General features: G+C 34.6%; 1 protein-coding gene across 2 annotated transcripts in view; it reads left to right on the forward strand.

Annotated features, from left to right (window-relative positions):
• Window positions 1-14,306, forward strand: part of LOC113495472 (carbohydrate sulfotransferase 11-like) — a 602,728-nt gene that overhangs the window by 74,543 nt on the left and 513,879 nt on the right. For both annotated transcript variants that reach the window (XM_026874238.1, XM_026874239.1), the window contains one exon: window positions 1,014-1,179. In XM_026874238.1, the coding sequence (XP_026730039.1) occupies window positions 1,014-1,179 (166 nt within the window). The remainder of the gene's footprint in view (window positions 1-1,013; window positions 1,180-14,306) is intronic.

Here is a 14,306-nt window from a genome sequence, read left to right on the forward strand (position 1 = left end):
AAAATTTGATGTGTAATTTATCTTATAACTATAATTGGTATTATTTATTGCCCATTGTTTGCGATTTCTTATAAACAGAGTAATTGCGGGCGTGAAAAAAAAACAAGAAAAGAGTTATGATTGTCTTTTGTTATTATAGTTATATTCTATTATTTAATCATTACAAGTGGCTATTAGAGTAACTCATTTTTTTTTCAATAATCCAATCTTAAATAATCATGTACCTATTATTTTTTCTGTTATTGTGTATATTGACTTATAACAAGCATGTTTTAAGTTGCAGGCTAAGCCACGTAAATTCATCCGCTTAACTAGCGATATAACCTGTTTTATACAAAGACCTGATTTAAAGAGAACTCTACTTAAATAGTTAAGCAGTTAATTAAATCGCCCGTCTCCAGGCCAACAGTCAGAGTTAGTCACTCGTCTAAATTCAGCAAAGCGAGTTAACCCTTTACTCATACAAAGGAAGGAAGTGGAATTAGGTTTAGACCTCATTACTGATGGGAGTGACCTCAAAATTACGTAGAGTAGGATAACTCGATATGTCGATACGATGTTTGCTGGCCTAAGGTCAGTGTGTACATTATTTATAGGTAGCTTCGTGTATGAGTAGTTCGTAGGGCGTATTATTTGATTGGAACTATAGGAAGATATATTTTACCTACTCAAATTAGAGTAGGACAGAGCGGCTTGGAAGTGGAGAGAAAAGAAGAGGACGGACCGCTTTCAGTAGGACATATCCGCTTGATGCTTCATTTATTTGAGTTAATTAAATATCTACAACATGTAAATAGATGAAGTTACAATTGGAACGCACATATGAAATACCTGACCGTTTAAATACAGATTTTATCATTATTGCTACTTACTATGCTTAATAACGTTAATATCAATATCTAGGATCGTAGTTTTTATGTTCACAATTTCGATCAAAAATATTTCTATGGACTTTATCCTTTTACATACTCATTTACACTGATTACAAGTATCAATATTTTATTTTCTTCTAGAACACGGTACATCGCACCTGTGGGGCGCCAACAACAGTCGTCGCGGGTGGAGTCGCAAGCGCACGTCAGCGCCACAGATGAGCAACGTGCACGGTTCGATGCCGCGAGTCGCGCTTGTGCTGCGTTCGCGACGCAGCTGGCCCGTCGCACCGCAGTCTTGTCGCAGGTAATGAAGAAAACTGCTTTATAATAAAATGAGGGTTTGATTTGTTATAATCTGTCTTTGGATTCGTTAGCTAATGATGTGTTAAATAGTCAAATAGTGTGGTTTGTTGGTGACAGATCACAGGAAAAAGTCGATACCCACAGACGTTAGAAAAGTTTATCGCATTTCTAGCTTATCTTAATAGAAATATATATATCGTTATATAATATAAGCTACTAAATACATTAGTAATGAATAAATTCTCGGTAATTTATGAAATAACGGGCTTTTTACTACTAATAATTTTATGCTACTTACCTCGTTTTATTAATCATTACTCATTATAACGAGTTGCCACCGTCATAACAATTTTCTTTATCACATTGCGTGGTAACAAAACATTACACAAAAATAAACTTCCACGTTTATTTAACAAACGTGACTTATGTCAAAATCGAATGTTTACACGTATAAACAAGAGATCTCGAAGTTATGAGCTCAACACAATAGTGAAAGGAAATAGATTTTCTTCGACACAAAAAGTAGGTGGAGAAGTTGAGATATTGCCCTTTAGACTCTGTAGCGAAAGTTTTATTCGTTTCGTACAGTTTTAGACAAGAGGCGATGGTGACGTGCTAGTGTACTATAATAGCATCAGCTTAACCCTACTTAAAAGTCAAGGGGGTCGCGTCGCGATGCCAAGAAAGCTGACTGCACTTCCTTATAACGAAGCGTTAAATAAACAGCTAACCAGTATCATGTACAGACTAAAAGTGACTTCGTAAACAGCTAAGCGATACTCTTTGTTGTTTTGAAAATTCTCTATTAACTTTGTTCGCAAAACAAAGGTTTCATGTTGATCTATAAATGTAATTATTTTTAAGTCAAATGTTGCTTATGAAACCTCCCTTACAGCTATGATTACAGGTAAGTTAATGAGATAGTAAGGGTGCAAATAAAGACACATACCGTGCTAATTGCACGGTATGTTATTCGATATTTTTTCGACGTTAGAGGTTAATACATTTTAATGACCAAAATCACCCTTAAAATGTATATTATTAAATTTTTGCTGATGTGTTTTTGTTTTGCGGACTACGAAATACACATTTCGCTTGGAAATTTAATCGTACTAGCTGTGGCCCGCGACTCCGTCCGCGTATGCTTCAGTTTGCATCGCGCGGTAGCTCATGATTGGATATTGACGTGACCGTCGGTAAAACAGTGCAACGGCATTACAATTATTAACAGAACTTCATAAAGGAACCGCTAGATGGCGTTAAAAAACGTTTTTTCTTTCTTTCATAAAAAGTATCCTATGTGATTTATAATACCTCTAAAAATATGTGTATAAAGTTATATAATGATCGGTTGAGCAGTTTTTGCGAGAAAGCGTAACAAACAAACATATTTTCTTTTTAAATATTAGTAGGAATAGGGACGTATACCTTGGTAACCTATCTTGGGTTGGTTACTTCTTTATAAAGAATCAAAAAACTTAACATGTATTATTGGGAGAAATGGGAATATCAATTTCATTTCGCATGACGTGATATTATAGGAATGTTTTACTTTTGATCTCAGCCATGACTGATAAAATGTAAATATGAATTTCATCATAAGATGAGTACGTTAAATTGATGACAAGAAATATGAACCCCGCTCACATTTCTAACTTCATATATTAAAACTAGTTTGCATCTACACTATGTTGGTAGATTTTACATTTTATTGTCTATGTGTGCGTATGCAAATGAATATTTAACTCCGTCTATCTGTCTATCCAACGTCTTTAAAACCAAATTACGTGAAAAACTATATGCAAAACTACAAATTGTTTCTTTAAACGACTTCCGTGCATTTTTTTTAATCCTTGTTTTGCATTGTTTTCACAAAGACCTATTCACGTGTAAATTATTATTATAGTTTGTATAAGTAAAGCTTATTTCTGGTTCAAGACATCTAATAGTTATAAATTTAATTAACACAGTAATTACCTAAAAAGTCCTCCTTAAAAATCTAACACACTTAACGATAAACTATTGAAACAAATATTGTGATTTTAAAGATTTCCATATATTTCATGGATATAACATACAAGAACAATACTATGTCTCTACAGAGCGATTCAGTTGTATAGTGTAATACTGTGAACATATTTTTATAGATAACAAAAGGATAGAAATGCCAACTTGGAAAACAAAACGTGGATATCACTGAAAATGACGGGCGCTACTCATGTGTGTTGTTTGAAAGTTATTGTTCCATTACGAATCCCTAAAGGCTCACAGGTCCAATACATTGCGAGTTTAAATGAAATAATAACTAGCCAACAGAGAATTCATATCGCATTGTAATTTTTATGGTTCTGTACTCAAAGGGTGAAAAATGGAAAACCCGTTCCTCTGTCATCAGCCTTCAATCTTATGAGACGTGATAGCTAGAGTGTTGAATATTTCACTGAAGTTTAGTTTTTTTATTTACTAAAAATTATGTTCGACCTTAAGCAATGTTTAGTACGGTCATAAATTTGATGGGAAGCCAATTTTTGTTACCATTTACATTATTACATTTACAAAATCTTTAGCCCGACTCGAACTTGACCGGTTTTTATAAAATAACGATACCGAGTTGAGAGCCTGTTAATATTGATGAAGAACGCAATTTAAGCGTTTAATTTGCTTGCCTATGTTTATCTATATAATTAATTAAGTTTACGTCAGTTGCCGCTCTATTGATTCACATCCGACCCGTTTTAACCGTAAATGAAGAGGATACCGTCTAGATCTCAGTCAAGTCTCAACGTTCTAAAGTTAACGTAATTAACATTTATCAAACATCCTTTAATATCACAAATGTTTTTTTTCTCCGTTCAAAATCCTATTTCTTCTCCATTATATTTCAAATTAATTTCCCGTCATATTTATCTACTTTTAAGGCCCTCATCACTAATCTGTTTTCTTAATTTAAATATGTTATTAAAAAAGCATGATTCGATTTTGGAATTTACTTTTGTGTAAAAGATAACAATGATGTAGGAAATTGAAATTCGAATATTAAATTGGCATCGAGATCGATTCACACCTAAATGGAGTCGAGTTATCTAAAGGTCCTTAGAATGGCCGAAATGAATTGTGGGAAAAAGGTTTGAATAATGATTTGTCACGTAAAAAAGATTTACGTATCTGGGTTCTTATTCTGATAGCTGTTAATGACTTAATATTCCGTGAGTAATAACTTATCTGTTTATTGCCGTAGACTGTTTTGTTTAAAAAAAAAAATCTCCTAAAAAATGTTCTAACTAGTTGGCATTGTACACCTAAGTTTGATATTTATTTTCTCACGAGATTTTGTAACGTTATAGTGAACTTAAATAAATTATCAGCCAGTTTTCTTCTTAAGATACATAGAAAATAATCACACACTGCTAAATAACTGTACATATACTTCATTAAATAAAACTATTCATGAATTTCTACCTATCAACACGCATGGTTGTCGAAGGTGGCTTGTAATTTGCAATCGCTTAGTCTGTAATAGGGTCATCACTATAGTATTGTAGGCATGTGAACCTTGATTGCCACATGCCATAAAACAATTACTGCGGGTAATGTGGTGGCTAACAAGGGGAGACGGGAGCGCCGTCTCCGCGTTGCGTGCAGAATTTAAATAAGACATTAGCTCTGTAACAACATAAGTGTGTGTTTAGGTAGCTAAGCAATCGGATTCCGTTTTTAAATATTAGCTTTGTATCTTCCATTTGTTCAGACGATTTTTATATTTGTCTGTGGTGTGTTGATAACTGTACTGTTGCAGATGACTCATACACGATTCGATAAAATGTTAGACATTTATTATTTTTGTAATGTTAAACAAATTTCATGTACAAGGAAATATTAAACTTCTTAGAAGCTAGAACTGAAAACTTTTTACTACGTAGAGTATTTGTATGACCCAAATACTCTATTGCTTCTAGTAAAAAATTTTAACTTGAGAGTCAGGATAGCTTAAATTTCAAATTAGCTATTTACCATGCGGACGAAGTCGCTGTCAAAAGCTAGTATTATTATAAATGCATCTACATACCTGCTATTACTCCATACGGGAAGAACCCTTTGTCCAGACGTGGGATGTTTATCAGCTGAAATTTTATTTTACTACATATAGGCTCATCGATATAGGCCTACGTTTGCTTATCTCATAATTCTCTAAAGCACCTCCTCCCATCAGCACTTGACCTGCTTTTCACTTCCAATGGGATTGTCCCAAGCATCTTTAGTTAACGCTCGAACTACCTTACAAGACGACATTTTTAATAAACGTAATTGCTTGTTATTTATTACTGACCCATAATGGAGCTGTGGAGTCTAACTATTATACGGTCGATTAAAAATTGTGTATTGATCCGTCATATGATAGAAAATATGGTATCTAGCTTAATATTATTAAATCAGGCTTTAGTGCTTTTTTGGCGTTCCGTATCTAAAAGTTAAAAACGGAACATCCGTCCGTCTGTGCGTTCGTGTGACACCAGTTTATTATGAACCGTGTTTTTTTACAGATTATAATTTTCTGTTGCAAGAACAAATAATCCAAATAAACATAAAGGTTAAGCAGCGACAAAATTTGATAGATGTTCTAAATAGGACTCATTACACAAGAAGTTAGACTCATTAGACAAGTTTTTGTATTTAAAGGGTTGACTGATTTCTTGGCATTGCTTACTTTTCAGTATCTGTAAGACTAGCGTAGGCATGAAACTATTATTTTTTATATTAGAACATTACCTGAATATTTTAGAAAGAAGCAATTTCGGCAGTATAAACTTTGCTTTCGAAATCGGTATTATTTTCACCATTTTCTTGTCTACTTCTATTATTCTGTAATCACTCAGAATTGCATAACATTATTCATTTATAATAAAGGCCATACATTCTTTATCTCGATGAAGTTAACGCGACACGTAGACACATAAATTTTCAACGCCTTTATTGCATTATCCTTATCTTCCTGGAAAAGCAAAGACAATTTCTAAGAGAATAAAAATATTAACGTTTTATAACTTGATAAAAATGGCACCCCTCCGCTAAGCGATGTTCCTTATGATTCGGGCTTTTTATTTTTAAGAGGTTTTTAACCTTTACTTTGGTTTAGTCGTTTTGATTGTATATGAATGGGGAAGCTAAACAAATTTTACTATGAAAGTTATCCTAGACCCAATTATTTTCTGACGATTTTCTTTTGTTTGTTGCTCGATTTCGCGTATTGGAATGTATTCCAATGTATTGTTAGCTTATCTTTTCAAACCAGTTATATTTTTCTATGTTTGTTCTATTCAAGGATTTAACAAAAGTCTGCTTTACATCGATGACGTAAGATGTAAATTCGTTCAGCTGTTCTAAAGCCAATATATATGGTGGCATTTACCAGGTTCCTATGTACCAAACGAATACGCGATAGTAGGTATATCACCATTTTTCGTTTCTACGTCTCTTGGGTTGTATTATACGAAGTTGTATGTCTGCTAATCAGATGGTCCCTTTCAATGAACATAACAAAGTGAAATCTTGAGGGTTTTCTGTATCTAAGTAGCGGTGGATGTTATGATTGATAACCTTTACAGTTCTTACAAATTCTTTTGGAACACAATATTAGGAAGACATTAAGTGAAATTGAAATTCATGCTACAAGTACCTAGATGAGTCATAGAATGTGATGTGAATGACAATCGTTTATCGCTGTTACGGAAATCTTCGGTAATTATTTAAGCACTGCTTTTACGCAACAACATTCTTATTGACGTCAAAGTTTTTAAAAAAAAGTTTTGGTGTAACAAAGGTACCACGGTTCACGAGATATAGTCTGCTGATAGACGGACGGGCAAAAAGCGGCGGCTTAGGTTATGTTTTTAACTTTTGGTTACGGGACTTAACGGTTAACCTACCTAAACTGAAGATATTTATTTGGGGCAACGCGTTTTCATAGAAATATAGTCCATATTTTAATATTTAACTTCTTAATGACAAACCATTTAAAAAGTGTAAAGTTGACCCGTCACTGTAAATGGGTCGTCTCAAAAATTAAAAAATACTGTTATAAAGCCTGCTTAAATTAAACTTCATTCGTTACGAGACGCCAGTTAAAATGTCAATTAATCTGAAGTGGATCGTTACCAACTTGCGAGAAATAAATACGTTTCTGGATTTACTGGCAAGTATACATAGAAAACTATAAATGTACAGTGTGTAGTGGCTGAAAACGCCATTTTAGCCTATGAAAGCGTCATTAGTTATGCGATGATACATATACCGTGTCCCTAGATAGTACTTATTGAGTTTTTTTGGATCTCTTTTCCTTCCGGAACATCCTCACGATTGCCGCTGTGTAAAGAAGTACCGCTTTAAATATTCATTTATTATTACAACAATATAACACTATCGCAGTATAAGAGCCTGTTTCACGACTATCATATCAGTTCCCCTTAAATTATTTGACACATTTTTGTATACAAAGAAGTTAATTTTTTCAATTTATCTGCCAGATAGCGGCTTATCAGTGATTGTGAAACAGGCAGTAAGTATCCTATATTTTGTGGAGTTTAGCTTCTTCTATAGTTCAATGTAATGGAACATGAAAAAAAAGAAATGTCTTGTTCGACTTCAGTTTGTAGGTATATGGGCTCTTTTGTAAACGATTTGAAAATGTTGTTTTTTTAATCATTAATTACTTAAGTGATGTTTTGGCGATTTGTCCATTGGTGACATTGGGCAATACTTCAAAATAAAACTGGTGCGGTGGAACGTCTTATTTACCGTATCTATTATGGACATATTTGCGTTCTTCAATCACAATATCTATAATTATAGTTAAACCATGGTCGTCGTTCTTCAGTTTACTTGTATTCCATCCTTTCCAATCGAGTCGTAATATATTGAGTTTCTGATTGCTCTTTTTCTCTTTTGAACAGTACAAGAAAAACTCGTCGCATTCCACAATTTGATTTGATTCGAGTCATTTCCAATCTGATTTTGTATACTGATAGAAAGACGAAATAAAACGTTGTATGGAAAATATTGAAGATTCCACAAATATTTATCACTGTTTTTACTTACCTATCATTATATATTATATCGTTGTTAATAAATTTCGTAGCTATATTTTATAAACCAACATTTCTACCAATGCATGCTAATTTGACTTGTATTTAATGTCACGTAAGAGATGCCATTACCTTGTACTCTCATTAGGACGTACTTTTACCACACACGCGTCTTAAAAAGTCACAAAACAACATCAAAAGATGAATTCCAACACCATTTCATATTAATACCTTCATAAATTCACATGCTGAAAGCATATCTCTCACTTAGTATGCGTCAAGCTGTGTTTTGTTTGCAGCACTTATCCGAGGCGTCTAAAATATCATGCCCAACAAGATTTTATCGTAGAGCGTATGTTATTCCAAGATTTTCGCTAGTACTAAGTTAGATCTTAGATTTAGAGTGTCGTGTGTCGTACCACGCTGCTCCGTCACCATAAATCGCTTTCGTGATGCATTATTCAAAGGTTTCCAAATTATGCAACTTGTTAACTTTTCACATGCGATAAAAATGTTTGTAGTTCAAGTAATAGATATAGTACCTGTATCAGGTTTTATTTGAAGTATTTTTCAATATCTACCTCCGGTGTCGCTGTTCCAAAAAACATTTCTATGGTTATGATATATACGTCTTCATAAAGAATTTTGCGGTTATAAGGCCCAGAAGTAAATCAGATATCAAGTATGAAATTTATTGATGTATTCTTAGATGGGGAAGTCGAGAAAGTCCTGAAATGGGAGAGTAAAATAAAATATTTTTTAGATGAATCGAGGAACTATGAAGACAGATCCTTTTTGTTTTAACTTATAGCGGGTCAATGAACTCGTATTCATTAACTTCTACCGAATTGTTCAATTGTTTGACAGCTTCCTAGATACCCTCGTCTACGCTTAGAGACATTTCGCATTTTATGAAATAGCATCTATTAATTATAGACGGGAGTGCCTATATTAAGATATCGATTAAATTTGGTATGGCTACAATGAGTGATTATTCCTTAGTACATAATACGTTCGCTTAAAATACAGTAAAATTAGTGTCTGTGTTTTGGAAAATCAACTATTAGAGGTCAAGAGCGGCAGCGCGAGCTAATAACGAAAAGCAATTAAACTTTCGAATACCTGCCCGTTGCTTCTTTTCACTTTATTATGACAGAAACAACATGAACCTTAAAAGTGACTCTAAAATGATATTTGTTTAAGTTTTCGACCTTCTGTTTGAGTATCTATTCCAAGTGGCTTATGTCAAATCCATTAGAGTCCCTCTCCACCAGAATTGTAGAACACCTTTAAAACGTTTACAGTGTTACTTTACGTCCGTCCATTTAATTTAACTGTCGCACAAGCTCATTGTCACGTGCGCGTGTGTTCTTATGACGTCGACTATACGAACTGAGCAAATGGAGTGCTCTCAAAATGTTTCCAGCCGAATGGATACTCTGCCTTTTTAGATGCTTCGATGTAATAGGATTCTGACGAGACAGGTTAATGAACTCAGGTGTATGTTATTTTGTAACTGAGTAAATGCAATTTTCGCATTCGTATATTTTCACATGAAGATCTTTGAATAGTTTATTAACTACTTTGAAATTGCATGTTTTTGTAAACACCTGCAGAAGAAATGAAGTTAAAAGTTTGACATTTGTAAATTGTAAAAGTTTGTAATTTATCTCGTACACGACAGGCAGCATGTTGAGCTCGTAGAAATATTTTTTAAAGTGTTTTGATCGTTATTTATTGTATTAAAATATTTCTTCTTTTTAGTGTGATGACATCTTATATAAGATTCGGCTGCACGTATAGCCGAGTGGTGGAGGTCAAAGCCATAGTGGCTTTGCACGACGAATCGCGGGTTCAATCTCCGCGTAGGATAAGCGTTGGTGTAATCTCCAAAACAAGTATTCTACTTAAAAAATTCAATGCCAGGCTAATTAAAAAAAAGAATCCGACCTATGATTCGTATTTCAAAATTTTAATTCGAAACAAATCTATTCTATGCCGGTGCCTATCGACAGAGTTCAGTCATCTCTCTCACACATCAAGTTTATTTGGTCAGAAACCTAAGCAGGGTCAAGTCGGCGTTAATTCTATCGTGATATATTCGGTGTGGTGTACGTAAATCGGTTTTTCATTGAATTTGGGCGAGGACAGCTCGCAGATTAGAAGGGTCAAATGTTATTTTGTTTGTGTGTAATCTGTACGAGTGATGAGTTTTAGGGAACTATATAAAACCTCTTTTTAATCAATTATTGTGCGTTTTAATCTCGAGGTTATTGAAAATTATTTCTGTGTGAAATTGTTTTATTTCAACTCGTCTGAATGTTGTAATTGTTTTGAAATTAAAAACAAAAATCGGAAAACTGAGTATGGATTTTCCCTGCATTTTTCTGCGTTTTTCTTGCATGCTCGCCCTCCACCCCCCCCTAAAATATTAATTTAACTGCTTGTTTGTCACAGCGTTGAAAAATACAGAATGAATTTAAAAGCGGATACGGATAGCCAAGTGGTCACATGGTGCATGACATGTCGTGGTTCCCATCCCGATGTACGATAAGTGCCTTATTGCTTATTCTGAGTTTGTGTGTCTGTTTGCTTGACTTGAATGCTTGTGAAGCTTCTTAAGTGCGGGTAAAATTCTTAGTGTTACCAAGTTAAAGGTTTAATCTCCACTATATGTAAAAATCTCATTTAGTATTTAATCAAGCTGAATACTCGGTAACAGTTCAAACTTTTATTAAGTAAGCTCGCGCAAATCGGTTTACCCTTGTCCCAGCGAGAGAGGGCGGTGCGACGCGATTTATAGCGCAGTCTTTTGTTTAAATACTTACGTTACTGTGTTATTTTTAACCTCTGGCTTAGTTTATTTGTCACGACTAAAAACAAAGTGAAGAAACTCTTAGATTGTGGCCAAAATCTTGCCAAAGCTTTATAGTAGCAGAATATAGTAAAAAATATAGAATAGAATGAAAAATAATGAAAAACGAAAACCATTTTTTATTCAATTGATTTAACAAATGAATTCGAAATGTCCTTGAGCAACGGATTTTGCCGATTGTTACTTCGAAAGCTCAAAGAGCAACTCACTTGTTCTAAGTTGAAGGTAGTATACTTATAAGTATACGTAGTTTTAAAACGTTCTTTCTAATGAAGAACAAGATATTCTTTTATTTAGTATGTTGTTGTAACATCTCATTATTATACTGGCCCTGAAAATATCAAAGTGCCAAACAATATAACACAATTCGAATCACGCGTCGTTTGTGAAGTGACGACAAATTCTGTCGGTTTTAGGTAAAAACCATAAAATTAACATAAATCAGAAAGGGTTGTCCGCTCGTACCCTTAAGTTTAACAGCGGTCGATTGTATTGTTGAAAAGCCGATTGTAAGCTGATGTACCCTGACGAAATGTTACCAGACTTCGAAGGCACTTTCCACTATAAAATGGATCAATCTGGGAAAACATGAATAAGTATATCCTTCAGTCTGTAATCCTTGTTTCGCCGACAGGGGCTTTTATAGTTCAAATAAATGCCTTGAAAATGTTCGGAAGGAATACCCCAGGCAAGGCATGGCAAAGCAAAGCCTGCGTTTACACTAAAAAATCGTCCACCAATCGTCCAAAAATGTTGTTTGAAAAGCAAGTGAAGTTAAATGGTTCAATAATACAATGTAGAGCATATCATTTCAATTTTAATCAGCTTCGAATTACTTGACATACGTGACATAATCTTTTGATTCTCTTTAGTTAGTGAGAATAATGACACTCGCACTCCTTTACAAAGATAAAAACTTAAGCACCACTCAAGAGCTTTAGTGGCATACATCAGTGTTACCCTCGGATGAATGAGGTGTCTACACAAAGTACAGACAGCCACAAAACTTCATGAACGCTCTCAGATTTACAAGTTATATAATCAAATACAATAAGCTTGGTATTGATTCTGGGGACAAAGTAGTTTCTTCGTCTTTTCGTTTGGTTCATATAGAAACATAGACATACTCAACTATGCTGGTTTAATCACATTGTTTGCATCATTGTTGCTGACGAGTGATAATTTAACTGTAATATACCATACACATGAATCTAAAAAGACATTATTGTGGTTTTGTACTACTACGACAAAGTAGCTTCAAGATCAGAATCTTACTAAACACTAAATATTATAGACGATTTTAAAAAATCCTCTTTGTACAGATTTCGTTCATTGCCGTTGCTGACTGTACGTTATGTGTCTACATAGGGTATTCGTGTTGTGAGGGGCGTGACACCGTCAGTCAAAGATTTTTAATTAAAGGTTGGCAGCGCGTAATACTTTCGCTCAGTTTATGTTCCCGGCGTGCTTCATGTACCTACTTATGTACCTATGTTAACATTCTATTAGAGTCCTATGTCAACAGGACCGACTAAAACATTACATATAAAAAATATTTGTCATGGTGGCCTTGATGATCTATGCAGGCGTTGCAGGTTAGATCCTAAGCCAACCGACTTACCTATGTGACTTCTTAAAAAGTAAAAAAAATCCTTTCTTCATTATTCTGAGACGCCACTGACAAAACGGCGAAGAAAACCCGAATCCCGGATCTGAAATCGCGAACTCGCAGTATGCTAGCATGGTGATCAACGCTCAAACCTTCCCTACACGACACACGTGAAGGTGGCTGTGCTGAGCAGTGGGACGTATAAAGGCTGGTATTCAGAATGGCGTTTTGACATTAGTTATATTCAATTTTTTTTTAAATTATCTTCCTCAAAACGATTATTTCTTCGGATTAAATAGAGTAACTAATAACTTCGGAAAAGTTTCTTCAGTTGACTAGACTTGGCTTAAAATTGCAATACCGTGCACGAAACAGGTCAATGGACTGGAAGCCACTTCCGTGACCAGAAACTATCTCCGGTAAATGGTATTAAATTAATTTTGAATGCTTTTGAACCCTTGTCGCCATATAAGCAATAGTGACAGGACAGCCATCTTCTTGAATTATCTGTTAGACCTTTTGGATTACATTATACTATTTGTTGCCCGCGACTCCGTCCGCGTGGGCGTCAGTTTGCAGCGCGAGGTAGTTCATGTTTGATCATGATTGGATATTGACGTCGCCATCGGTAAAACAGAGCAACGGTATTACAGTACTCACGGTTGGAACTTCATGAATGAACTGCTAGATGGCGTTGAAACATTTTTTTGATTTTTCGTAAAATGCATTTTTTCATTCTTAACAAAAAGTATTCTTTGTGACTTCTAATACCTCCTTGAATATGTGTACAAAGTTTCATGATGATCGGATGATTAATTTTTGCGTTAAAGCGGAACAAACAAACTTACTTTCTCATGTGTATGTTAGTAGGGATATGTGAACATTCATACATTATTATTAAAGGTCCAGAGTTCCAGATGGTGACAAAGGAATATTTTCACATTTCATGGATGTAGGTGTTAAACGCAACAAATAAACGCGTTTCAAACGATTGAAGTAATGCGGTCATCACGGCTTACCGATGTGCGAGAATTGTAGCTCCTGTATTTGGTAAACAATATCTGTGTGAATACTACAGTGCCCAAAAATAAGTTGTTGCTAATGTGGAAAAGAGACGCTGCTACTCACAGTGCAATGTTCTTTCTCATTTCCACAGTAGCAAAACAGATCAACGGGTTTATGAAACAGGGGTTCTACCTAAATCTGACCATTGAGCTCGATTCTAGTGCATATTGGATTCACATTTTGGCTCATTGTTCTTTTTGACGCTCACATCCGATGAGCTTGAGATAGGAAATCCATCAACATTAATTAAGACTTTAGCTCCCACAAAAGCTCTTTTTATTCAGGTTTTTTCACCATGTTTTCAATACCTACTCCTTTTTCATTTCATATTCGTTCCTTACCTTCTTTAAGAGGAAGTGCGACTTTAAAGGCAAGTAGAACTATTAAAAAGGGGTGTACTTAAATACCGAAACATGTATGTATTTGTTAATCAGACTGAATGCACCATTCGTGGTAGAAATTAGTCCTATCTGAGGGCTGAGGTTTTTTCTGTTCTTCAC

Source organism: Trichoplusia ni, chromosome 6, assembly GCF_003590095.1.
Source record: "Trichoplusia ni isolate ovarian cell line Hi5 chromosome 6, tn1, whole genome shotgun sequence".
NCBI classification, from domain to species: Eukaryota; Metazoa; Arthropoda; class Insecta; order Lepidoptera; family Noctuidae; genus Trichoplusia; species Trichoplusia ni.